The sequence below is a fragment of the Nannospalax galili genome, unplaced genomic scaffold (genome assembly GCF_000622305.1).
Source record: "Nannospalax galili isolate Female #2095 unplaced genomic scaffold, S.galili_v1.0 scaffold455, whole genome shotgun sequence".
NCBI classification, from domain to species: Eukaryota; Metazoa; Chordata; class Mammalia; order Rodentia; family Spalacidae; genus Nannospalax; species Nannospalax galili.
The window spans coordinates 506,839-532,799 of NW_008335815.1; the positions used below are offsets into that span (position 1 = coordinate 506,839).

General features: G+C 43.8%; 1 protein-coding gene across 2 annotated transcripts in view; it reads left to right on the plus strand.

Moving 5' to 3' along the window:
- The first annotated feature begins 281 nt into the window (after window positions 1–281).
- The window catches only part of Notch2 (notch receptor 2), a 156,731-nt gene continuing 131,051 nt past the window's right edge, over window positions 282–25,961 (plus strand). For both annotated transcript variants that reach the window (XM_029562266.1, XM_029562267.1), the window contains exons 1-2: window positions 282–409; window positions 643–908. In XM_029562266.1, coding sequence (XP_029418126.1) covers window positions 291–409; window positions 643–908 — 385 coding nt within the window. In that variant the 5' untranslated portion in view covers window positions 282–290. The remainder of the gene's footprint in view (window positions 410–642; window positions 909–25,961) is intronic.

Consider the following 25,961-nt stretch of genomic DNA (forward strand, 5'->3'; position numbering starts at 1 on the left):
CAGTCATGCCAGTCCTTGGAAGTCTTTCCTCTGTTCTTCCAGACCCCTGAGATTTTGGCACTCCAAGCAGCGTGTGTCTGTTCGGTATAATTCCACGAGCATGTACATTGCCGCACAAGGTAAAGTGCTTACGGAATCTCTACTAAATGAACCAGAGTGAGAGAATGAGTGAAAGAATCGTGCGCGGCGACTCCAGCCCTTCTAGGTGGACTTTGGCGCCTTAGCCCCTTTTCCCTGACAGTCCCGGTTCTGCTCGCCCCCATTCCTCTGCGGATCCGAGGCGTGTGTGGATGTGTGGGTGTGTGGGCACGAGGTCTGCCTCTCCTGGCAAGTTCAGGATCCGGGCAAACCCTCCCGCTGGAAGATCTGCACCGCACCCAGGGAGCCGCCCGGGCCCCCTGGCTGGCGGGTGAGGACGCCGGACCCCGCGCGGGCTGGGCACGGTCGGGGGGAGTGGGGGGGGTGGCTGTCGGTCCGCGGACTCGCTTAGATCCCTCCGCGGAGCTGGGGCCGGCGCTTCTTCCTGCGGGAAACCCCTGGGTGCCCGAGGCGGCGCGGCCCAGCCGGGCGACAGGGGCGGGGCCTTGCGGTGGGAGGAGGCGGCCGGGGCGGAAGGACACACGAGGCTGCTTCGCTGCACAGCCAGAAACTTTCAGCCAAACTTCGGGCGGCGGCCTGGCGGCGCGGCGAGTCCGGGCGTTGCAGTCGAGCTCCGGAACGTGGCGAGCCGCAGCGGCGGGAAGAGGGCACGGGAGAGCGGGGCTCCCTATGTGGATCTGTCCGGGCGGCGGCGGCGGAGCAGCAGGCGACCGCGGAGCGACCGGCCACCGAGAAGATGCCCGCCCTGCGCCCCGCTGCGCTGTGGGCGCTGCTGGCTCTGGGGCTGTGCCGCGCGGGCGCCGTGCGCGGTGAGTACCGGGCTGGGCTGTGGGGTCCTGCCGGAGGCCGCCATCCCCCTGCCTCGGCGCGGGGCCGCCATCCCCTTGCCTCTGCCCGGAGCGGAGAGGGGCGCCCGCTCCCCGAAACTTTGGGCACCGCGGGCCGCACCCGCCTCCCCGCGCAGCGACTCTCCAGCTTCCCAGCCTGGATCGGGGCGTCGGGCAGCTTTTGGTTCCGTGTTTGGGGGGTGGGTCGCGGTGGGGGAACCCAGGGTGGGCTGGTCCCGGCGCGCGGACCACGATGGGCTGCGCGGAGGCGTGCGGGGCTGTGGCGTGGGCAGCGCGGGGCAGGGCCTCGGAGCCCAGCTCTCCAGGCTCGCCCCTTCCCTGCTGGGGCCGTGGGTCTGGTTGCGATGGCCACGGGGGCTTACGGCTTGCCCAAATTTTGACACTCGGACCCGGTCGGCGGTCCGGATGAGTTGGGCGTGTTGCTGAGTCGGGCGTGCGGCTCAAGTCTTTGAAAGGTGGAGGCTAGAGCAGTGGGGGAACTGGTGTGGCAGCGTGCTGAGCCACATGATTTAAAAATCTCAACTGCTGTTATTCTTTCCGAGGCGCTGAGCTCTGCTGCAGTTCCAGTGTGTATCCAGCCCCAGGAATGTGGTGTGACCATCCCCAACTCCTCTAACCTGGCACACAGTTTGCTGCTCTTTTGGCTCGGTTGGGGGTGGGGCAGGGGTAGCCAAGAAAGAGTGGATTCAGCGCTTGCTTCGAAAAGCCTCTTTATGGTTGGATATTCCGTACAGCCTTGCTGTACGGTGGGAGCCAGGAAAGGAAACAGAACCATACATTGCCTACCCCACCCACATCTTTAGATTTTACATTTCTTTGGAATGTTTTATGGAAAGAGCTTGGGCTTTGGAGCCCTGCTCTGCAATCTCGGATCCAAATCTGCTGTATTAACTCACCAGTAAAATGAGGATGAAATTATCCAGCTAATAGGATTAATTAAAAGAATGTGTATTAAACCCATAGCACCCAAAAGATGTTCAGAGAGTCCTTGCAGGGCAGGGGCTGCGTTTAATCTTTCTGAACACAGTGTTTCCAGTGGAATAGTAGGTTTGTTGAACTGAAAAGAGGCCCTCCTTCCTGAGGTAAACCTGAAGGAAGATTTTACCTTTCCCCCCAAAACACTAGTCCGTGTCTTTCCAGAGAAAAGATGCGTTTCAGAAAAATACGGCCTTTGTTCATTGTTACCAGTCCGCTGACATGCTGATCGCAGATGTTTAAAAGAGCACCAGGTTATTTGCCACCTGAAAACAGTACAGGGTTGTTCAGCACCAACCAGATACTTCGTGGAAAGTTCAAATTTCATACCCCACTAGGTCCCCAAGAGTTTCAGAAATGGACCAGCAGGCTGTGTGAGGATGAACAGTTTCTGAAACATTTAATAAAACCTCATGATGATATTTTTGCCTTGCCTTTTTCTTTGAGTGAAACCATTTGCCTAAGTGTAGATTTAGTGTAAAGAGGTGTGTGACCAGTGGGTTGTCTGATGATCACAATCTTGGCTTAAATACCTTAATTGTTATGATCTGTGTCTTTCCTTTTATGAAGTAGGGTTAAGAGGGTAACATTTTAGAGAATTGTAGGGAATAATAAATAGGACTGTAAGGTGATTTGCAAGCTTAATGCTAAGACTGATCCCAGAAATGGAATAGCTCAGGCACATGGGACGTAGAACTAATGTCCTCCACTTCTGTGAGCTACTCCTGCTTCTGATTAGTGTTTAGAGGGTCGAGTTGAGTGTTAGTCACTTTGGCTCACATTATAGGATTTAAGATATTTGGGTTTCTAAACAGGTGTTCTTTAGATGCTAAACTATTGTAACAGATGAGATTAAAGAGCCTGTCCTTGGTACAAATCTTAAATCTTCTCAGAGTCTAGCAGTGAATCTTCCTAATCTGTTATGATGTGTTTTGCCAAGGTACCAATTATAACGCTCCCTCCCAAACTTTTGAGTGTTCCTGTGTTTGACTTGTGGCCAGTTGTTAATTTAAACATCACTGAGTTCCTAAGGCAAGGAGCTGTCAACCCATCTGTCTGGTTGTCTAAACAGCCACCCAGGACCACCCCTTGCTCCTACTTTGCAGTGGGAGTGACTCCCTGGTTCTGCTGCAACCTGGACAGTTTCTTAGTTGAATCCCTTTGCTTTAAAAAAGATCATAAAGAACAGTTTTTTTTTTTTCAGATGGAGATGAAATGTGCCCTGTAACTATTTTTCATTTTTCTTTCTTGGGAGAGTGATTAGTTGTGGTCTCTCTTCCTGATGCCTTGATTTTTAAGGACATTTACTCATGTTTGTTGGCATCTCTTTAGCATTCTCCTTGCATGATTTTCTGTGGATTTACTGCTTAGAAGAGTAACTTTTGGCTCACCTGTATAGTCGCTGATTTCAGAACCTTTAAAGAATTTCTAAATTCAGTGGGATATGCTTGGGTGCTTCAGAGCAGCCTTACAATACATTTTAAAAATATCACACCCACAGAAATTTTATTTTGCCCACAAAATTTGCATTGATCTAGTTCCCACTGTGATGCCATTCCTAGTGATCCTCTTCACCCTCTCTACTGTGGTAGAGCAGAGCTCCAAGTCCTGCCTGCCACAGGAGCACTGGCCTGGTTCTTCAGATCTCTGACACAATAGGCCCAAGAATCTGTCATTGTAATGGAGGGTCTATAAGTGACTCTGACACAGTGACTGGGAGGGACTCTGGTTCCATTTTATCCTCCTTTAGGAGGTATATGGAGTCTTTCCTTCTGGATTTTAATAATTTCCACAATGAACCTATCCAGTGATTAACCCTTCTGGCTCTCAAGGACTTTAGAAGTTGCTAACTTGGATGCTATAGAATATAATTCATCTCTTCTTGGGTACAAGGGCCTCTATGAAAGGACTTAATGTGTTTGAATGATAGTATAACCTTTCCCCCTTCTTTGTTACAGATTCTTCAAATATCATTCATGTATATCATTTTTGGATTTTTTGTTTGTTGGAGACAAGGTCTCCCTGTGGCCCCAGCTGTACTGGAACTCACTATGTAGACCAGGCTGGCCTCAATCTCACAGAAAGCTGCCTGCCTCTTCCTCCTGAGTGCTGGGATTCTTAAAGGTGTGTGCTACCACACCCATCATAATTTTTGGATTCTTGATATACTTTGCTAAATTTTATTTATTTATTTATTTATTTATTCATTTATTATTTTTTGGTCTTTTTGAGACAGGGTCTCCCTGTAGCCCCAGCTGGCCTGAAACTCACTTTGTAGACCAGGCTGGCCTTGAAGTCACAGAGATCCACCTGCCTCTGCCTCCCAAGTGCTGGGATTAAAGGCGTGCGCCACCACACCCAGCATTTTTATTTATTTTTATAAAATATATCAAATATATTTGATATATTTGTCCAAAATTGTTTTAGAACAAATAAAAGCAAAACAAAAACCTTCCAAGGCATGATTTGAATGGACTGTATCCTTATGCTGTGTTCACAGCTAGCTGTATTTAGTGGCTTTCTTTCTTGGTGACTCTCTGGGTGTCTCAGATTGAGCTTTCCCTTTTCCTCATGTCCTTTCCAGATTCTCCTGCTCCCATCTTCCCTTTTTTTCTCCTAAATTATTTGAAGCCAGAAAGTTTCATCTTCTCAAACTTTTCCTTCTGCACCAGCTTGCTTATGTGTATTTGGACAGGTTTAGACTAGGAGTCAGACCAGAATTCTCTAGGTCCGTTCCTCATTGATGTGGTGACCTTGCAGGTGAGCTAGTCTTGTGGCCCTCCACTTTCTCATGGACTTTGTCCACTGTCACAGAGCCAGTTATAGAGTTGTGACTAGAATTTCTCTCTCTTCAGGGCCCCCGGGCCCAGGGCCTTGTTCACTCTGCACACTGCCTCCATCTCATGCACAAGTGAATTTATGTACACAGAAACACATCCTTAAATACTTACTGTTAATGTGTGCTTGAGGAAAAGAATTGTGTCTTTGCATTTATGTGTTTGTTCTTAGGGCCATACTGCCATCCCTCTGGCTGGCATGAGGCCTTGGCATCTAATAGGCATGCAATAAATACTTGCTCAGTTGCACAAGTAACTTTAAAATTATGGACTGCTATGGTACTCTTGGACAGATTTTAAGTAGTATTTGCAAGAGTCTTTGGTTCCCTGACATTTGGGGAAAAAACCATAATTTTCCCCTCCCCAGATATTTTATTTGAATCTGTCATTTTTACTTTCTTTGTGTATGGGGCTTTCTTTTCTTTGTCTTTCCTGATCACTTCTGCTGTTTCTAAAGATCACTTTGACTTTGGAATTTCACTTCAAAGGCTCTGGCATCCACCGTAGCTCTCTCTGCTGCTTCCTCTATTACACCACAGCCAGTTTCTGTTATTTTGTTCAGATGTGCCTTACTATGTAATTCAGTCATTTGGGGGACTAATCATTTTTGGAATAGCATCTTTTTTTCTTTAAAGTTAACCAGGTTTCTGTTTGTTTTAATGATCTTGAGCTTTTTCATCTTGAACTTAATAATGCAATCTTCTATTATACTAATGAAATAAGTACTTTTAGTAAAGTATCTTTTCTAACCAAATGATTTCCCAGAACATCACTGCCAGACCGAACCAAAGTAAACAAACAACAAAAACAAAACAAGAACCCCTAAAGGGGAAGCCATGATAAATATATGCTTGCGACTACCTCATGTTGTGTGAGTGGTCTTGGAAACAGACTCTGCTCCTTGGGGAAGGAACTGTGCCACAGACAGCCCTTCTCTGTCTCATAGAAGTTCATGGTATATGCCTGACAGAACCACCTGACTGACAGGTCTTGGTTGAGCGCCTGTGACTTGCTCTGCTTCCTTTGACACATTCTTCTGTAGGAGAGCAGCTGGTGAGTCAGGTCTGTGTCTCCCTGTGTTCTCCTTTGAAGTCAGAGCATCACTTGAAAGCTTATTTGACCTATAGACTTTTATGCAACCTGCTGCCTTTTGAGGCAGGGTCTTGCTGTCGTAGCCCAGGCTGGCTTTGAACTCTTTTTAATTAAAAATTATTTATTTTTATTTGATGTGTATGAGTGTTTTTCCTGTATGTATACAAGTGCATCCCTGTCATGTGTGCCCACAGAGGTCAGAAGAGGGTGTTGGATCCCTTTTCTGGAACTGGAGTTATGAATGGTCCTTAGCTGCCATGTGGGTGTTGGACTTGAAACCTGAATCTTCTGCAAGAGCAGCCATGGTTCTTAACTGCTGAGCCATCTCTCCAACCCCTGGCCTTGAACTCTTGGCCCTGTGTCAGCTTCTGGAGTCCTGGGATTAAAGTGTATACCATCACATCACACCTAGCTGTATGCTTTCCCTTGTTTTTATTTAAGGGGTGTCTGAGTTTTCTTGTGTGCTAGCAGAGACTTTGAAGTTCCCTAGTGCTTCTGTTTATCCTGTGCTGGCTGTGATTCTTGTAACATCCTGGTACAGAGGCAACACACCTGTGTCTAGTGCCCATCGGCAGCTCTGTGCCTCCAGAGGCAGAGCAGTCATTCTTTGACTGCCTCTGATTCTTATATCCAATAGGAGTCTGCCCCCTTATGATTTTCGCTCATTGGCATCTTCTCTGAAATTTGTCTGAGTCCTGAGCTCTGTGTGGATGATAGAAGTCTAAAAGGGGTGGTTATGTACCCTTCATTGAAGCCACACCCCCTTGTCCATAGAAGGAATGGAGCCGGTGAGGAACATGAGGATGGTGCTGTCTGGGATAGCTGCTCAGGTGAACCGCCTTAGCCCTATGCATCCATACCTCCCTTCCCAGGTAGGCCCTTGGGGGAGGAAAACATTTGTCTAACCGTGTTTCCTTGACTCCTATTATGAAAAGAACATCTGAGTGGCGTTCTGGAGACTCTGACTCAATGAATCTGCAATGGTGTCTGGGAATTTGTGTGTTCAAGAAATTATCAAATTAGGCGCTGGAGAAATTGCTCAATGGGTAGAATGCCCACTGCCCAAGCATGAGGATCTGGGCTTGGATCCCCAGCATCTACATAAAAACTAGCTATAGTGGTGCATGTCTATAATTCTAGTGTTGTGGGTGGAGACAGGAGGATCCTGGGGTCTTGCTGGGCTCCAATTCAGCTGAAAGAGTGAGCTCTAGGTTTAGTGAGGGACCCTGCCTCAAAAAACAGGATGGAGGGTAATGGAGGAAAACACCTGATGTCCACCTTTGCCCTCCACACATATATACACTACATATACACACACATAAGTGTACACAAGCACACACACACGTGTGTACACAAGACATTCTCAAATTATGTCTATATTGAGGAATTTTGGAATCATTGCAACACGAGTCTGGGAAGTTATGGTTTTGTTGTTTTGTATTTTGTTTGCTTGCTTGCTCTTTGATAATGCTGTAGACAGGTTGATTGCTGGGTCCTGTGATCTTGTCTTTCCTCCTCGAACATGCTTACGTCTTCCTCATTGCCTGACACTGGTAACCCCATCAGACTAATAAAGTTGCCTTGTTTCTTTAAAAGGCCAATCTGTGAAGTACCCTATGGCTTCAAAGTGACATTTGTGTAATGTATAACTTTGCCTCCTTACCCTTCATCAGAGTATTACTCAGATACCAAAATGCACAGGGGTTCCACGGCCTTCTGTTGTCTTCAGCCCTGGTGATTGATGCGTCCTTTGAGGATATCTGTTTTGTTAACCTGGGGTAGGCTGGTGGTAGGAATTCCCCTCAACTATATCAGCATGAAGAGACAAAAGGACTGTCATTTCAGGCAATCCTGATTTGTTTATTTATTTTTATTTATTTTTAAGGGAGGATCTCATTCTATATCCTAGATTGGCCTAGAACTTCATCATGTCACCAGGCTGGCTTTGAACTTGTCATGATCCTCTGGTTTAGCCTCTCAAGCACTGGGATTATGGGAACGAGCTATCACTCTGGTCGCAGTCCTGACTGGGACTGGTTGTGTTATTCCAACACACAGAGGGGAAAAGGAGAGTAAATGAAGAATGGGGGCCCCTTGAGCACAGCAGAACAGGCTGCGAGAGCCTAGGGTCATTTGTCTTATAAAGACACTTGATGTCAATGCCTTTGATGGGAAGAAGGAAGTGGTTCAGATGTGGAAGGATGTCCTCCTGGGCTCTGATAAGACATACTACAGAGTTCCCTGGCAGTGGCTAGAGGTTTGCTGGGGACTGTTAGCTATATGGCACCTAAGATTTTCGCCTTGAAAACAGAGTGAAACCAAGGAAGAGGGATGCTGAGAGCGGGAGTGAGCCAAGCAATGGTGATATTCACTTACTTGTTAGGATGTATTCACAGCCTGCAGACAGAGGCCAGAAACTGCCCCAGGTAAGCCTCTGGGGAAACAGGCTTCAGTCCAATGGAAGACAGAGCTGGATCCCCTCAACCTGACCAGAAGACAAACAGAAATTCAAGAGGGCCAGGGGCATTCCTGTAGAACTCCTTGCTAGGATTCCTGATGGTTGGCTCTAAGATTCATTTTCTTCCTAGCTCTGCTGTCTTTGTGGTGTATTAGGGACTGAGGTGTGTTGTCATGCTAATGTGTGTTTCCTTTGACTTTGTGCGGCTGGCAGTGCAGGGAAGTGTGGTGTTCAGGTGTGTGGGAATGGTACCTATGTGGAAATTAGGATCCTGTCCCTGGGACCCGATTGTCATCGTGGAGACAAGACAGATGGGCACATGATTAGGAGTCTGAAAGCGTTTGGCCATTTATCTGTACTCTGAAAGCAGTTTCTTGCAGTCTGGATGATTCTGAGCTACAGGGCCCATGCCACTGGACAGCAGCGGCCTGGACTGCCCTCCTGGGCTGCTTTGTGTATTTTATTGACTTCTATTTTCTTCTTTCTCTGTTGTAACTTAGAAGTACAAAAACTTGACTTAGGGAGAAGACAAAGACCCCTTTGTCTGGTGGGGTGTGAATATAAAATCGGCACATGTTATGGTGTCTATTAGTGGGTTTGTGGTGAGAGAGAGCGAGAGCACTGTGTTGTCAGCCCTGGATGGCAGACTTGATGTAGGGCAAGTTAGGGTGGAAACTCTCTGCCTTGGAAGAGCCAGTTCTCAGTGGCAGTGGCTGAAAGAGCTTCTCATTGCAGGCGGCCAGGGAGTGAGGGGTGGACACACCCAGCTCTGCTACTGCAGGTGGCTTTGGTTAATCACACTGACAGCGCCCTCACCCTGCTGTGCTTGTCTTGGCAAAACCCTGTTCTACCAGCTCCAGGGTTCATGTGGTACCACGTGAGATTGAACAAGCTCTTTAAGGGTTGTTCTACTGTCCCCTGGCCCTCTTGAACCGTGGACTTGTTGTCTTGTCCCAACTGTAGTGCCTTTTGTTTCTGACCAGGTGGTGAGGGACCAAAGCCGTTTCCCCAGAGGCCTGCCCAAGGTGCTTTCTGGTCTCTGGGTTAGTTCCTTCTACAGGTTGTTGGCAGCCGAGCAGTAACTCTGGGTTCTTTGAATATATCAGCCAAGCATCATGCCAGGATGGACTCATTGCCACACAAAGACAGGTTGGGTGTGTGTTGTCGTAGAACCTGTTTCTGGGGTAAGAGTAACTCTCTTACCAGTATGCATGTTTATTCATATGAAGAAAGTGTGTGTATTTTGTGAGGTAAGGAAAACATGATGATAGTATTTTGATTGGAGTCAGATATTGTCTGCTTAATAATATGTCTTCATTTAACAAATAGCATCCCTTTTAAATACAGTTTTGCTTGCTGAATGAGGTGTTGAATACAAAGCTGTGGTTATGTTCTAAAGTTTATTGTTTGTAGGCAGGTGTACTTTAAAATCTCTCTCTCTCTGTCTCTCTCTGTCTCTTTCTCTCTGTCTCTCTCTCTCTCACACACACACATACACACACACACACACATCTTGTTTTATTGGCAGACTCATTCAGCATTCTGATAATAATAATGGAGCTCTGTCTACCCTGGTAGCGTCGATGGTTAACTTCTCTGAGTGGTGACTGGTGGCTGCAGAGATGCTTTTGTTTTTCTCTGCACTCAGATGCATTTGTTTAGAAAGTATCAGGTCTCATAAACCTTGAGGACATGCTATCTTAATTCTTAATTTTGAACGTGGCTATTCATTCGCTGGCTCTTCTTTAAATGGGGTACATTAAAAGTACTTTATTGCAACATTTAAGACACTTCCTAATCTTTATGAGGACTTTTAGGAAAAGGACCATGTCCTGTGCCTTGTGTAAGTTTTTGACATTATGGTACTGCTTGTAGCAGTGGAGTGTGAGGGTACATGCCTAATCTCAGCACTCTGGGAGCTGAGGCAGCAGGATTGCTTTAAGTATCAGTTCAGCCAGGGCTATATAGCAAGACCTTATCCTCTCAAAATAAAGCAAGTAGCAATTTATAGTGGTTCCTTGTGACATACTTCCTTTTTTTAAAAAAAATTTTTTTTGTCTTTTTGAGACAGGGTCTCCCTGTAGCCCCAGCTGGCCTGGAACTCATTATGTAGACCAGGCTGGCCTTGAACTCACAGAGATTCACCTGCCTCTGCCTCCTAAGTGCAGGGATTAAAGGTGTGCACCACCACGTGACATTCTAAGAGATTTAGGAAAATGGTTGTAACTAAAAACAAACATTGTAGCAGTTTTAGGTAGGTTTACATAGCAACAGAATTATTCCTTATGTTTATACATAATTAACTCATTTATAGTTTGTTGTTTTCTCTGGCACCTTTACAAGATTTTGTGTATGTATGTGATTTAAAAAGTAGTTTGTTACATTTAGAAATCCTTACGTATATTTGAGTAATCTGAAAAAGATCTGTAGCCCCACCACTGTTAATATTTTGTTATATATGTATGTATAGTTATAGTGTTGATTTTTTTTCTTTACCTTTAGCTAGATTTAAAGTTACTGATTCATGACATATACAGAGTTTCTTGTTATATTTTTCTTTGGTGATTATAAGAATTTTTCATATTTTAAAACATTTTCATAAATTTAATTGTGGTTGTTAAATAATAGTCTAATGAATGGACACACTGTGTTTTGTCCAGTCCATTGTCTGTGGATACACCCTGTCCCCTCCTGCCATATGTACAGGTAGAATTATCTGCATATAGAAAGAAACTTCCCTCTTCAGGATTCCAGAAGAAAGCTTTCTGTATAAAAGAGAGTGGTGTCTAGAATTTGACAAAAATGATCTTAAAAAAATAGAACATGAGAAAATGAACATTTCCAATAACCCTGTAAGCATTAACATGTTGATGCATCTCAAACAGTTTTTATTTTCAGTGTTCATTACAGTACTTTGATTGGAATTTTAACATACAATAGTTTAATTATCTGCTTCTGTACCACTAAAATAAAACGAGCAGTTCCCCATGTATATAAGTATTCTTTAAGAATGTGGTTTCAAAGGCTGCATGCTGTTCGGTCTTAAGGATCTATTGTTATTTATTTATACTGAAATATATCCTTGTTTTTCAATTATCATAATTATAAATGATGCTCTGTGAACACTCTTCTATAAAAATACTTATTTCTTACTGCAAGCTCAGAGGAGTTATTTTTACCAGAGTCTGGACCTTTCCATGGCTTTCTGGACACATCGCTGTATTACTTGTCATATCATTGTCCCAGTTATCCTTTCATTAAGATTCAAGATTGTCGATGATCCAGCCACTTTCAATGCCAGGTTTCATTTAAAAAATTTGTCATCTTCTGGTCTGTGGTAAATCCTACCTCATCTAGTGTTGCATTTCTAATCATTGTAATGTTGCATTTTTTTTTTCATAAATTGGTGGACATTTCTATTGCCTTTTCTTTCTATTTCTTTGTTCAGTCAGTTATGTCTTTTACCCATTAAGGCGCTCATTTTTTCTTATCCGAAAAAGCTTTTCAAGTGTTAAGGGCTTTGGTCTTTCATCTACTTAAAAAATGTCACAAGGGGCTGGAGAGATGGCTCAGTGGTTAAGAGCATTGGCTGCTTTTGCAGAGGACCTGGGTTTTGTTCCCAGCACCTACATGGCGCATAACAACTGCCTATAACTCTAGAAGATCTTAGTTCCAGGAGATCTTAAGCCCTCTTCTGACCTCTGTGGGCATTGCATGGCACAGGTGCACTTATATACATGTGACAATACATTCATACACATAAAATAAAAATAAAATATTTTAAAAAATGTAACAATATGTATGGCAATTTACGGTACATAAGGGCTGGGGCTGCAGCTCAGTGGTGGAATGCACACTTAGCGTCCTTAAGGCCCTGAGTTCAATCTCCAACACCAAAGTGAATCAACTAAACCAAAAACTATCTATCTGCTTGTCTGTCTTCTTTCTGTCTAAACAAAACAAAACAAAACAAAAACCAAGTAAGAAATAAAGCAAGAAAACCCCATAATAACAACTTTCATATAAATAATTTTTTGTTAGGTTAATCTTTTCATTCTTTGATTTCTAAAGGAATTTATTTATTTATTATCTATCTGTTTATTTTTGAGATAGGGTCTCTCTGTAGCCCCAGCTGGCCTGGAACTCTCTATGTAGACCAGGCTGGCCTCCACCTCACAGAGATCTACCTACCTCTATCTCCTAAGTGCTGGGATTAAAGTCTTACACCACCGTGCCTGGCTTGATCAATTTTAAGAATACGTTTGTTAACTAGCATTTTCTGTAGCTATTTTGAAGTTCTTTAGTTGTCCTTGTTTTCTGCTTTTGAAACAGGATCTCATGCAGCCCAGGCTGACCTCAGACTTACTATGTAGTGGAGGCTGGCTTTGAACTCATGATCCTTCTGCTTCCACCTCCCAAGTGCTAGAATTATAAGCATGTGCTACTATGTGCAATTTGCTACTTTAAAATTCTAATCTGACTTTATTATAAAACAACATGTTGTTAATTATATGCACCCATTATGTTTACTGTAATAGTGGCTAAAAAAGACTTTTGGAGGCAAATGGCATATTCTGGAGCCATATTTATGATTTGGTTTGAGTAATCCACTACTCTCCTGTCATCCTGACTATCCAAAAGTTTTGAAGCATGTAACACCCTGGAAGGCAGGACTAGCATTATGTCCACCACTCACTGGTAATTTCCACACTTTGACCTAATTGGTAGGCCTGGAGAGTGGTCAGGGCAGTGAGTTGAGTCAGACAGCAGGATGACTAAGATTCCCTCCCTTCTCCCCTCACCAAATTGATTAGTTGTGGGACAGAATTGACTGAAGCAACCTGTTGTTTTGGCACCCTGCGGACACCACCTGTTTCTTCCATTTCTCTCTGCAACCTCCCACTGCCCTTGTGCAGAGCTGTGTGCACAGTGGGCAGGAGATCAGTGTTGTTGCTGAAGAATGTTGCAATAAAGAAGAGTAGCTTGCTTTTTGCAAGCTTGTGTGTTCTTAAGGCACCCCACTGCTTTTGACAGGGAGTGTTCCAGCTGAACTGCTCCGTGCTGAAGCCTGGCAGGCCTCAAGTGTTTGGTTCAGAGTAATTTCAGGCAATCTGAATGTTGAAGTATCACTGGAATTTGTTGGGCTGGTTGTTTGCCAGCAATTACCATATTTAGCATGAGGAGACCTGGGGAATGAGGACATTTCTGACCAACCAAAGAAGGAAACTTCTCTGCAGGACTGCAACCTTTTTTTTTTTTTTTTTTTTTTTTTTTTTTTTCTTTTTTAATGAGGTGGTTAGGAGAATGCCAGCCAGACTGGCACTCTTAATTTGTGACAACTAGTCTTTGTTTTTGTGCCCCGTCCACATAATTAATTTATGGATGGGAAAAGAGATTTGATAGTGAAATTCTTTCTCACCCTGAAGTCCAGTTCTGGGAGGAAGTAGAGAATTACAACAGATTCCTTCCTGAAGGGCTCAGCCAGCAGGTGAGGCTGCCGACTGAAAGCATAGGCTGGGGAATATTTACTCTCATCTTTCTCCTTTAAGATTTGTTGGTTTTCTGTTTTGTCCTGGTCTGAATTTATTTTGGCCCAGCCCCGTCTCCACCCTGTGTTTGGAACCATCAGCCTTCCTGCTGTGGCTTAACATTCTCTGCCTCAGCTTTTCCACTTAAAACATGAGATAGTATTTGGAAGGATTAGCAAATACAATTCACAGAAAAATTATTTTTATAGAGTAAAACAACCTCCGACATCATATGGAACATGCTCCCAACAGTTGCTTTTAAAAATCTCCACAGAACTCTGGTGGAACCTGAGCCCCTGGGGTTAGGTGGCTGTGCAATCTTGTTTATTCCTGGACAGTAAGTGATAGAACTGGTATTTAAACTTGTGCCTTGACATTTTTTTTTTTTCTAATGTTAGCTTTCTTTCTCTTAAAAATTGTTGAGTTTTTACTAAGTGTCATTCTGCTGAGGGCTGTATGTATGTTTCCTCTTTGGATTCTCAAGGCTGTCCGGTGAGTAGACACATTGCAGGTGAGCTTAGGATATCAGTGTGAGTCAGTGTCAGTAAGGGATGCAGGCAGGATCCAGAGCCCTGTAAGGGCCTCTGTAACCATGGCGTTTGATGTATGATTCCCAGCTCCCCTGTGAGACAGGGTAGGGAATGAAGACATGGAGGCTCAGGCTTAGTTTATGTTCAGAAATAGATCTGTTCCCAGTCTCCTTCCTTGTTCAAGGACTTTGCAGACATGTTTTTTTATGATATGAATAACTAAAAATTACATCACAAACCATCTTTTATGAAGAGCTACTTTGTAAGGATGGCTCATTGTATCTTCTGAATCAGTAGAAAATGATAGATGTTGACTGACTCCAATGACCCTTGCCTTCTCTCAGTTGATTTCCACTGCCAGGACAAGCAAATGGAATTCTGGGAGAGAGGCTGGAGTTCCCATTAGGCCAACCTGGGCCCGAGTCTGAGCTCTTAGGAGGTCTGCTCTTAGAAGAAGTATCCATACTCCAGTTCTTCTTGAGAAGTATTCCTGCTTTTATGTGTGTGTGTGTGTGTGTGTGTGTGTGTGTGTCTGTCTGTCTGTCTGTCTGTCTGTATGTATGTATGTCTCTGTGTCTGTGTGTGTGTCTGTATGTAGACTTCTCTTTGAGAAGAAGTCAGCTTTGGGGGAGGAAGAAGGTGGAGATACCAGTCCGGCTCTCAATTCATTTGCTCTGTGTATTTGGACAAGTTCCTGAAGTTGCGTGTGCCTCAGTATTGCTCTTCATGCAATGAGGAGAGCTGCAGTGTGCAGTTTGGGGCCTTGTTGTGAATATTATAATATGTTCATGCTCGATTCACAGGACACCGCCTGGAGCACAGTGAGAGCGTGGAAGGGACACGATGCTCTTTAGGTCACAGCATGGCAGCTGCTCACTGCTGGGGAGCGAAATGCTCACTCACCTTCTGTGATCAAGTGTGGATGAGTGATTACAGAGTGGTCACCTTTGCAGCAGGGGGTTGGTAAATCCTGAAGAATATCACATTCGAGTCTGTTCCATTTTTGGGGTACACTTCCATTTGGAGAATATGTTCCCATTTGTGAATTGTGCAAACTGCTTTGATAGGCACTAAATCATTTTGCCATTACTTATTAACCAGGCATTGTGGTTAGATGTTGTGTTTGGTGACACGGTTTCTTCTGAGCTGTAGCTCTGTATAGTTTTAGGTCCAGTACTCTTGTTCTTCTACTTCCTAGGATGTGACTGCTGCTTTGCCTGCCATTCAGCACCACCCTGAGGACTACTGCTAAGGCTGGAATAGTTGATGTTTGTAATGAGCCTTAACACAGCCAATTCACTGTCTCTGTTAGACTTTCAAACAATACAAATATCCTATGTCTTTCGGTCCATCCTCAGAGGCTGCCGTGGGTTTAAGGATCTCAGGCTGGCAGCCACCCCCCCCCCCAACATTTATTTGAAAGATGAAGAAACAAAGCTTATAGAAGGGGTGGGAACCAGGCCAGGGTCAGGTCCAGAATTCAAGCTTCTGATCCCCGGTCAAGTATTTTTTCCTCTGTGCTCACTCACAAGGTATGTCAGTGTGTTTGTTGACTGTCTGGGTTTTGAGGTCTGAGAGAGTGTCAAAGCCAACAGCTGTGAAGGAGTGGGAAGACTGTGGGGAGAGCAGAGGTGTAACCATTTTGAAAACGTCCCTGAAGGGAGAACACATTTGCCCACGAACTCCTGCTTGTCCCTTTGGACTTCTTTGTCATAGTTAAGATAGCCCAGCAGGTCTGCTGTCCTTAGTGATTCAGAATTGGATTAGCCAGGACTGGTGGGGCTACTTTCTCAGAAAAAGGCCTCATTTTTTTTTTTTTTTTTTTAACATTTGCTTCTCATGACAGCTTGTGTATTTCAAGTCTTGGCAGCCTTGAACAAATGGTTGTCAGGTTTTTTGTTTTGTTTTGTTTTAAGACAAAATTCCAAATTCTACTTTGCAGATTTTGTACACTGCCTTCTACCTACCACTCCCTTCTTTTCCCTCTATAATTATTTCTAAGACTTTGTTTTTCCATTGTGGGAGCATTATGAAAGGTTTCTTTTATAGCCTGAGATATTTATAATTATTTGTAAGTGCACAGTTTACAGAAAATGTTAAGCGTGCACATGTTAACTCAAATACCCTTAAAACACTTAAAATACTTTCCTATAATTTGAATCTTTCTAAAAAAGCAGTTGAAGCTACTTATTATAAAAGAAGACTGTACTGAGGCTAGGCAATTTGGATGTAATGTAGATGCATGTGCATGCCATTTTGGAGAAATGAGGAGTGTGTGTGTAGAAGCTGATCCAAGGCATATCTTTGAGTTAATAATGTGAACCAGACAGATAGCAGCTTCTCTTTTCATGGAGCTTGCCAGGACTCCCAATGGCATCCATGAACTGAGGTTTATGAGGTGACACATGCTTTGGAAGGAAGTACTCTGACCATTTCTTTTAGTCTTTAGAGTAAGCATTATGATTCCTAGTCACAGAAGGGTCAAAGAATGGCGATACATGTCATCCTGATAGCCAGAGGACCAATGGAGGCCCCTCCAACGCTATTCCAAAGCATGTACTCTTAACTACAGGACCATCTGGGGGAATCTTGTAGTTCCACTGATAACATAGCTTTGAGTTTAATAACAATTTGTGTATTAAATGGACTTAAATCCGTTTTTCTTAGCAATATGTTAACTTTGAATGAATAATTACATAATGTGGGAATTACTAAAACTACCCACAGGGCTGGACAGATGGCTCAGTGGTTAAGAGCATTGACTGCTTTCGCAGAGGACCCGGGTTCAATTCCCAGCACCCACATGATGACTAACAACCATCCATAACTCCAGTTTTAGGGAAATCCAACGTCCTCTTCTGATTTCTGTGGGCATTGCACAACACAAGTGCACTTACATACATGCAGGCAATGCACTCATACACATAAAATAAAAATAATAAAGAAAATACTTTAAAAACAACTCCCTTCCATTCAGAAGAACTCTAGGACCTTCTTATTCCTTTTGTAGGAAGAATGGATTTATGTTTATTGTTGTTCAAGAAAGTTGTATAGTGATGCTTTTCTTATTACTTCCTGACCCCTAAAGAAATTCTTCCATAGATTAGTATCAGGAATGCAAGTGTGCAGCTTTTTTGTTTTAATCAGAAAAGGTTAGAAAGACTGAACATGGTAGTCTAGGTTCACGTTTGTAATCAGAAATGTTTTATGCAAGATTTTTTGGTTACAAATAGCTTTTTCTGGACTCTGCAGTTGTATTCTTATTGTGCCCTTCTGAAAACAATGTGAGACACCATTTAAAAGGACCAGAATGTTTCTAAACAATGGGTGTAGCTAATTGCTTAAAGTACCCAGGATCAACCTGTCCTGGCCAGCTACAAAACTACCCAGTACCAACTTGTCTTGGCCAACTACCCACACTACCCAATATCAACCTGTTCTGGCCAGCTGCAGAACTACCTAGTACCAATCTATCCTTGTCAGCTACCAAAACTACCCAGTACCATCCTGTCCTGACCAGTTACCCAAACTACTCAGTATTGGGGCTGGAGAGATGGATGGCTCAGCAGTTAGGAACACTGTTCTTGCAGAAGACCCAGGTTCAAATCCCAGCACCCACATGGCAGCTAACAGTTGTCCATAACTCCAGTTCCAGAAGATCCGACAGCCTCTTCTGTCTTCTGCAGGCCTTGCATGACACGGGTACACTTAACCTACATGTGGGCAATACATGCATACACATAAAAAAAAAAAATTTAAAAAACAGAAAAACAAAAAACTACCCAGTATCAGCCTGTCCTGACCAGCCACAAAACTATCCAGTACCGATCTATTCTGGTCAGCTACCAAAACTACCCAGTACCAACCTTTCCTGACTAGCTGCTAAAACTACCCAATACCAGTCTTCCCTGACCAGCTATAAAACTATCTAGTATCACCCTCTCTTGACTGGCTACTAAAACTACCCCATACCAACTTGTCTTGGCCAGTGACAAAACTACCCATTACTAACCTGTCTGGCCAGCTATAAAACTATCCGGTGCAAACCTGTCCTTCCTAGGACCACCAGAATTAAGTGTGTGTGACAGTCTGCACTTACCAGTATAGAACAGAAATGAGGAGTTGCTCTTCATCTTTCCTGTGAGCTTTTCCCTTTTTACTGCTTCTTTTGTTACTGAAAACTGGTAGTCATCTGTACTAACGTTTACGAGAGGGATACTTGACCCCAGAAGATAATCCCAGAATAACCCTTCTATTTTCCTGTGTGTGCCAACATGTAAGTCCTTTCAAATACATCTGACTTTCTTTCAGGGATTTTGGTGTGTTTACCACCAGTTGAATGGTGAAGAGAATGACCAGGGGTATCATGGGTAAAAAAAGGCAGATGATAGTCAATATTATTTTTAATTATCCATCAAATTGACTTTTAGATAACCTTTCCCACTGTGCTTTGATTTTTGTTTTTCTTCTTAGCCTCACTGGTGAGGTTTGGAACCAGGTAGACTTGGCCCTGATTCGTATCAGCTAAGAATATTGGACAAGCCATTAATGTCTTTAAGTCTCAGTTCCCTGGAGCATTTGTAATGGGAATAATAGTAATAACTAACTTGTAGAACTGCTTGTAAAGACTAGAAACAAATTTAACTGTGCTTGCATGATTCTGGGAAAAACAGTTCCGGAGGATGGGGGCCCCCGAACTTCAAATTTCATTAGTTGCATGGTAATTCCGCACTGGGAATTATTGCCTCTGGACCTGTTTGTTGCATTTTCTTTTAGTGACTCCCTTAAATTCTTCTCTACTGCCAAAAGCACCAAAAGCAGATTATGGATTACCTAAAAGTAGACTAAAAAGCACTATTGTTTAGTAATCTTGTTCGTAGGTTAACTCAGTGTGACTTAAAATAATTCCCGATTCTTTTGTCTGTTTCTAGTTTGCAGCCTCTGGCACCTCTCACCGTAGAAGCAGTTGATTCATAAAAAAAGTAATGTTTAGGATTTTAACTCAAAGCTGAAGAAGTCTTTCAATAAGAACATACTTGATTAGATTATGTGTCTTTTCTCCAAAGTCTTCATGGAAATCAGGTTTCAAATTCTAGGAGCAGTTGGTCCGGCCTTGGAAAACTTATCCAAGAGGCATGTAAAGTGGCCTATGATGGATTTGAGGGCCAGAGAAGGATAGAGGAGGTTGGGAGATTGCTGCTCCTGTGTTTAATTCTTGAGTATTATTGAGCCACCAGAACAGTGGGGGAACTATTTTCTTTTTTAAAAAATTATTTTAAGCCAGGAATGGTAGCACACATTTTTAATCCCAGCACTCAGGAGGCAAAGGCAGGCGGATCTCTGTGAGTTCAAGGCCAGCTTGGTTTACATAGTGAGTTCCAGGCCAGCTGGGGCTACAGGGAGACCCTGTCTCAAAAAAACAAAAAAAAATTATTTTATTTATTATTTTTATTTTATGTGTATGAGTGTATGTGCACCCGTGTCATGCAATGCCTGTGGAGGTAAGAAGAGGGCCTTGGATCCCCTGGAACTGGAGTTATGGATGGTTGTTTAATGCCATGTGGGTGCTGGGAATCAAACCCAGGTCCTCTGCTGAGCCATTTCTCCAGCCCTGGAGAAACTGTTTTCAAAAAGTTGTCACTATTAAACTTACCTAACGTATGTGTCCTGCCCATGCCATGTGCACTGGGGAAGGGTTTTCCTAGTGTGAACCATGCAGCTCATTTCTGGCCTAGATGGGGAGGAACCCAGCCTCTCTCACACAAGGCACTTCTTTGCTTGTACCACATTGCTTCCTCCGTAGCATGCTGAAATCTTCCTGCTCCCCAAGAATTGGAAGGCTCTTTTTCCTCTTCTGTTTGATTATCTCTGTTGGATAGAATTTGAGGATTCTTTTCCAGAAGGCTCCAGTTAGCTTTCCTAAAGCTGTGCTGCACATGTGTTGGCAGAGTGTCTGATGCAGTGCAACCCACCACAGCAGGCCAAAGTGCCCACTCGCTCACCTCCCTCTATGTGCTCATATTTTCTGCTGTTGCTCTGAGTAGCCATCTTAATGTGTCAAGCTACATTTCTTTGTGGCCTGATGTGACTTTACTGTTCCTTAAAGTTTCCTAAAGTTGCATTGGACATGGTGGCTCATACCAGTTATCCCAGTACTCAGAATCGCTGCAAGTTCAAGGCCAGCTTGGGCCACTTAGTGAGTTCCAGTTTAGCCTCAGCTACAGAGAATGGCCCTGTCCTAAAACTAAGGGCCAGTGAAATGGCTCAGCAGGTAAAGATGCTTGCTGCCAAGCCTGATGGGCTGAGTTTGATCCCAGGACCCACATGGTGTGAAGAGAACTGATTCCTTCGAATTTTCTTCTAACCTCCTCCACCTGTGTGCTGTTGCAAGCATGCTGTTGCATAGTGTGCACGCACATGCCCACGTACACATGCACGTGGGCCTGTGCACATATGCACACACAATAAATGAGTGAAAACAAACTGAACTCCCTAAGAAGTTACCTAAGGTTTTTCAAGAATATATATCAAGAGCCACTTCTTAAGTGTAATTTTAAGCCCTAGCTGGTGACATTTATATCCTTAATCATTATAACATTACATTTCAACAGCATGCACATCTCCTCTGCCTGTGGGTGTGTCCATATTGTTCTGCCCCCTCTGGTAGTGCCCTTGATGTTTCTTCTTTTCATCAAAATGAGGAAATAGAAAATGTGTTGTTACGGTCATTTTACACATACACCGACAAGGAAATGTGTGTTTGGGCTCTGTGGGAGTTGTAAGTGATATATTTCACAGAAGAAAATGCACGATGACAAAAATTTTAGCTACTAAACATTGAGCGGGAGAAAGAAAATCAGCACACTCTTATCACACTTCAGGCTGCCAGTCACTTCCGAGGCTGGCGAGTGATGTGAAGAGCCCTTGCCTTGCTTCCATATGTGGAGTGTAGAATTGTGCTTGCCTTTCCCGTCTTGTATTGCACAATTCAGGCCTTTTGTCCAAGGGAACTCTCCTGACAAATGTTCTAGCTGTTCATGTGTGAGGAACACCTACCTCAGCACTGAAAAAACACCCAAGGACCATTTTGACTTCCAGCAGCAATCCAGCTGAGCATTTGTCTTTGGTATGCTGTCAGCTGAGAGCTTTCTTCACAAAGCCTGTTACCTTGCCACACCAGCACCATGCTTCTCTTTTGCTCAGAAGATCCTGACAGCCAAGGTTTCATGTAATCTTTAGAAGAGCTTTGATGGCAGGGATGCGCCCGAGGCAAAGTTGGCTATCCAAAATTTGTATAATTTTTTTTCATAGAAAATTGGGAACTCTGGACATGATAGTCCACAACTGTAATCCCAGGATTCAGGAGGCCCAGGCAGGAGGATTGTGAGTTCAAGACCAGCCTAGGCTAAGTAGTATGACCCTGATTTAAAACAAAAAAAGAATAAATTAGATTGTGACATACATATATTGGAGTAAATGAATGTTAATCATTTGGGTAAAGTTATAATTTTCAAATTTGAACATTTGGATATCTGAATTCAAATTTGGGCATCCGCAGTTGTGTGTGTGTGTGTGGGGAGGTGTGAGGAAGGATGGGGGAAGAAGTGGGGAAGGATGAGAGTGAGGGGCGTGGGGGGGGGGGGAGATGGGGGGGGAGGAGAGTGAGGGGCGTGTGTGTGTGTGTGTGTGTGTGTGTGTGTGTGTAGAGACAGAGAGAGAGAGAGAGAGAGAGAGAGAGAGAGAGAGAGAGGAGCAATAGACTTTGGAACTATTTTTTCAAAAAAGTTGTTTATTATCAGATCTCTTCTCAGTTGGCAGAGACTAGCTATCCAGAAAGCTGCTCAGGCCTCCTGAAAGATAGATTTAGGGAAGTTGTAACTAGCTTAATAACCATCTGTGGAGTGACATAGATTGACACACCCAGTTACACAAGACCGGAGTCTGAGAACTGTTGGTGAGCAATCATCTCATCAGCATCTGCTCATCATTATCAACAACAGTAATTGCTCAGCTATTTCTTTAGGGCCACATGAAAAGACAGTGTAGCCATTGCAAAGGCCCAGTCAGACCTGACAAAAACACAGCCCTTTCCTACCCCCTTGCTCCCAGACTTCTTTTAAACATACCCCTTTGAGAGGTTTTTGAATTAATTCATCGTTATGTCTTATTTTTCCCTTAAACACTGTGCCATCCCTACTCAATAGGAGGGCCAGTGCATTGTAGGTCATTTAAAAAGCCTCATTTCTTTCCTTCTGTGACATGCTGCTTCTCGTTTATGATTTTGTCACAACTGCTACCATGTCGCCTATGAACACTTTCTAATGGGTCACGATGAGTGGGAGTGAAGGAATCCATTCACAGGGATTCATTTGCATGCTGAGACGATAACAGTAGTTTGTAAAGCACTTACAGGTACATCAGTGCCTTCTGCAGAGATCAGGCCATATGTTTATAGATGCTGAGGCAGACTGTGAGACCTCATGCAGACTTGCTTTATGAGGACCAGGGTGAGTTAGGGATAGCAAAGCCTTGTTCCTCTGTAGAACTCCACCACTGCTTTCTTGGCAGAAGTGTGGGAGTGTGCTTTAAAAATGTACCATTTACTCCTGGAAAGTAGTTTAGAAATCCCTTCCATGGTGGAAGGAGGATATACTCTCCAGCCTCTTCATAAAAACCACTGTATTTTCTCTGAATCGTCTCTGATTCGAGTCTGTTGGCACTGCAGGGCTTCTGACTAAGGTACCTTTTGGGAAACTTGGGGTTTTATACAAATTACTGAGCTTCTCCATGATTTCTGTTGAAGAATTGGCTCAATGTAGTATTCTTAGTCTATCAACAGACTGTGAACCTTAGCTTTGGCGTTTTAACATTTGGTTGCTTTCTTTCTGAAGTGTATATCTTTGTACAAAACAGATGCTTGATGAGGTCTCATTGTTTTGACAAATGGTCAAACACAAGATGAGTACTGGCAGAGCTTGGCTGTTGTGGCTGGGGCTAAGAGGACCGTGTGGGGATCGGCTGTGAGACCTCGTTTGTTTTTTGAGAACTGCTGTAGAATTTGAGGAAGCACCCTGAGTCTGCTTTCCGGAAGGCCTGGTGAGGACAGAGTGAACCCAGGGTATGTGCTTAGATAAAAACTGACAACAAATACATTTGGCATTATTTCTAGAAGTTTCTCCCTGTGCTGAATAATGGAGTTGTTGGTTCATATCTCTTCACAGCACTTCATTCCTTCCATCCATCCATCCATCCATTCATTCATTCATTCATTCACTCATTCTTTTTTCAACTGTTATGTAAGTGCCTGTCAGGCACTGGGCACTGTTAGAATTGGTAGGGATTTTTGAAGAAAACATTAAAATCTCCTTCATATGTGAGGCTGCAGTTACACAGGGCAGGGTTAGCCTGCTGTCAGCCCTGCTGGTTAGTGGTATATAGAAGTGGATCTGTTCTTTCTGCCAGTCTCCTTCTACTCACTTTGCTTTCTTTTAGAAACTTTGCACTTAGTATCAACAATATTGCTAGTCACTAGCATAGCTTGATTAGTGTGTATTCTCTTCTAAACAGTGTGTGCTCTGAAGGCCCCATCTCATTTAATCGTTAAAAAACTCTAGTATTTTAATCTTGATGTACAAGATGATGAACTTTGAAAAGCTTGGTAACTTACCCAAGATTATATGACTAGTTATTGGTCACACTACTCTGACTGCCACCACACCCTTTACTCTCTGGTTCCAGCCCAGTGTTTTTAACTTGTGGAGTGTGCTCACTCATTGGTTATGGAGCCAGTTTGATGGGTCTCAAACAGCATGCTGTAGGAAAAAGTGGGCTGGAATAGACAGTGTCCCATAGTAAGGATAAGTACAACATTTCTTCAGATTTTGGTTTCAGTATGTACACATTGTGTGTGGATACAGAGTTCTGAAGTTAAGGATGTTTCTTATTCTAGGTCACCATAATAGTATTTGCAAGCTACTGCTTTGTTGGTTACAGAACCAGAAGTTATGCAGGACTGTTTTTAACAGATTGGAAAATTTAGGTCTTAGGGAAGTTGCTTTCAAGAGCATGAAAACAGCAGCCACACAAAGCCTGAGTCCCCACTCCTGTGCCAAGCTACTCCCTTAAAAGTGCCAGGAATGCCTGGGAATTGAATCTTATCTTTCATGCGATGGGAAATGCACTGTGGAACCTTTAGAGATGTTGACAGAACCTGAAAAGGGAAGTTGAACCCCAGCCTGCTCTGAGCAGGTGAAAATCCCGCCCTGGAGCCCCACCATTTGCAGATAAAGATGTAACATTTCTCCAGGGAGTTCTGGTGTACTTGATGGAATGAACATGATAACACGAGCTAACGGTGTGGGCTGTGTAATGTTTCTTTATTAGCTCCTGTAATCACTAATTATTTTGGCAGAGTGGCCATGGCTGTTTTGAGTCAGGGGGCAGCCCACCAGGGAGTTCCCCAGTTCCTCATTTTGTCTTTGCTGATTGCAGAGCTCTTTCCCTCATAGCCTGCTTCGCTGGCATGGTGAGCCTCATTTTTCTTTTGCTATACTGTGTATCTTCATTAGAAGGGTCATTTTGGTTCCTGTTGCTGATCTGGAGGCAGGGCTGTGGCTTGTCGGCTGGATGCGGTGATGACTGTATTGGTTCTTCATACAGATACTGCCCTGAGCAGTGTAGACAAAGGTACTTGCAGTCTGTCCAGAAGTAATAAGAACTGCTGATATCTTGGGAATACTTAGAAACCCTTCTGGCAAGTGCTTCTTAGTGTCTTGCAAACAGTCCCTAGATGTTGAGGGAATACAGCCGAGGCCTCATTGGGGAGGGAAGCAGGCAGCTGTGGTTGGTGGAGAGGTGTGGTAGTACATTGGCTGGAAGAATCATGTGTGCTTGACATGAAGCAGGGATGGATGGGAAGAAAATCTGGATTTCTGAGCATAATACTGGGTAAGAAGAAACCTGAGATCTTCAAGAAAGAAGCCTTTGTTCTTTCGTTTGTTTTTTTAAATAAATATTTTATCATTTTTATTTTATGTGTATGAGTGTTATGCCTGCATGTAGGTAAGTGCACCCGTGTCGTGCAGTGCCCTCAGAGGACAGAAGAGGCTGTAAGATCCCCTGGAACTGGAGTTACAGAGAGTTATTATGTGCCATGTGGGTGCTGGGATTTGAACCTGGGTCTTCTGTAAAAACAACCAGTGTTCTACGGCTGAGCCATCTCTCTAGCCCTTGTTTGTTTTGTTTTTGAGGGTCTCCCCATAGCCCCAGCTGGCCTTCAATTTGCTATGTAGACCAGCCTCGATCTCATAGAGGTTTGGCCACCTCTGCCTCTTGGGTTCTGGGATTAAAGTTATACACCACTACCCCTGACAAGTCCTTGGCTTTTGATGACAGAGCCAAGCAAAGGACCTGGGTCATAATCTCCTTCATCCTGTAACATTCACCAGAGTTGTCTGACAGAGCCCTGATTACAGGGAAAAGTGAACCTTTCTCTTACAGGTGTTCCCAACCCATGGGTCAGCTATGAATGTGGCCTAGCACCAAATCCTAAACTTAATTGAAACATTATGAGATTTTTCTTTTTAAGTTGGTAA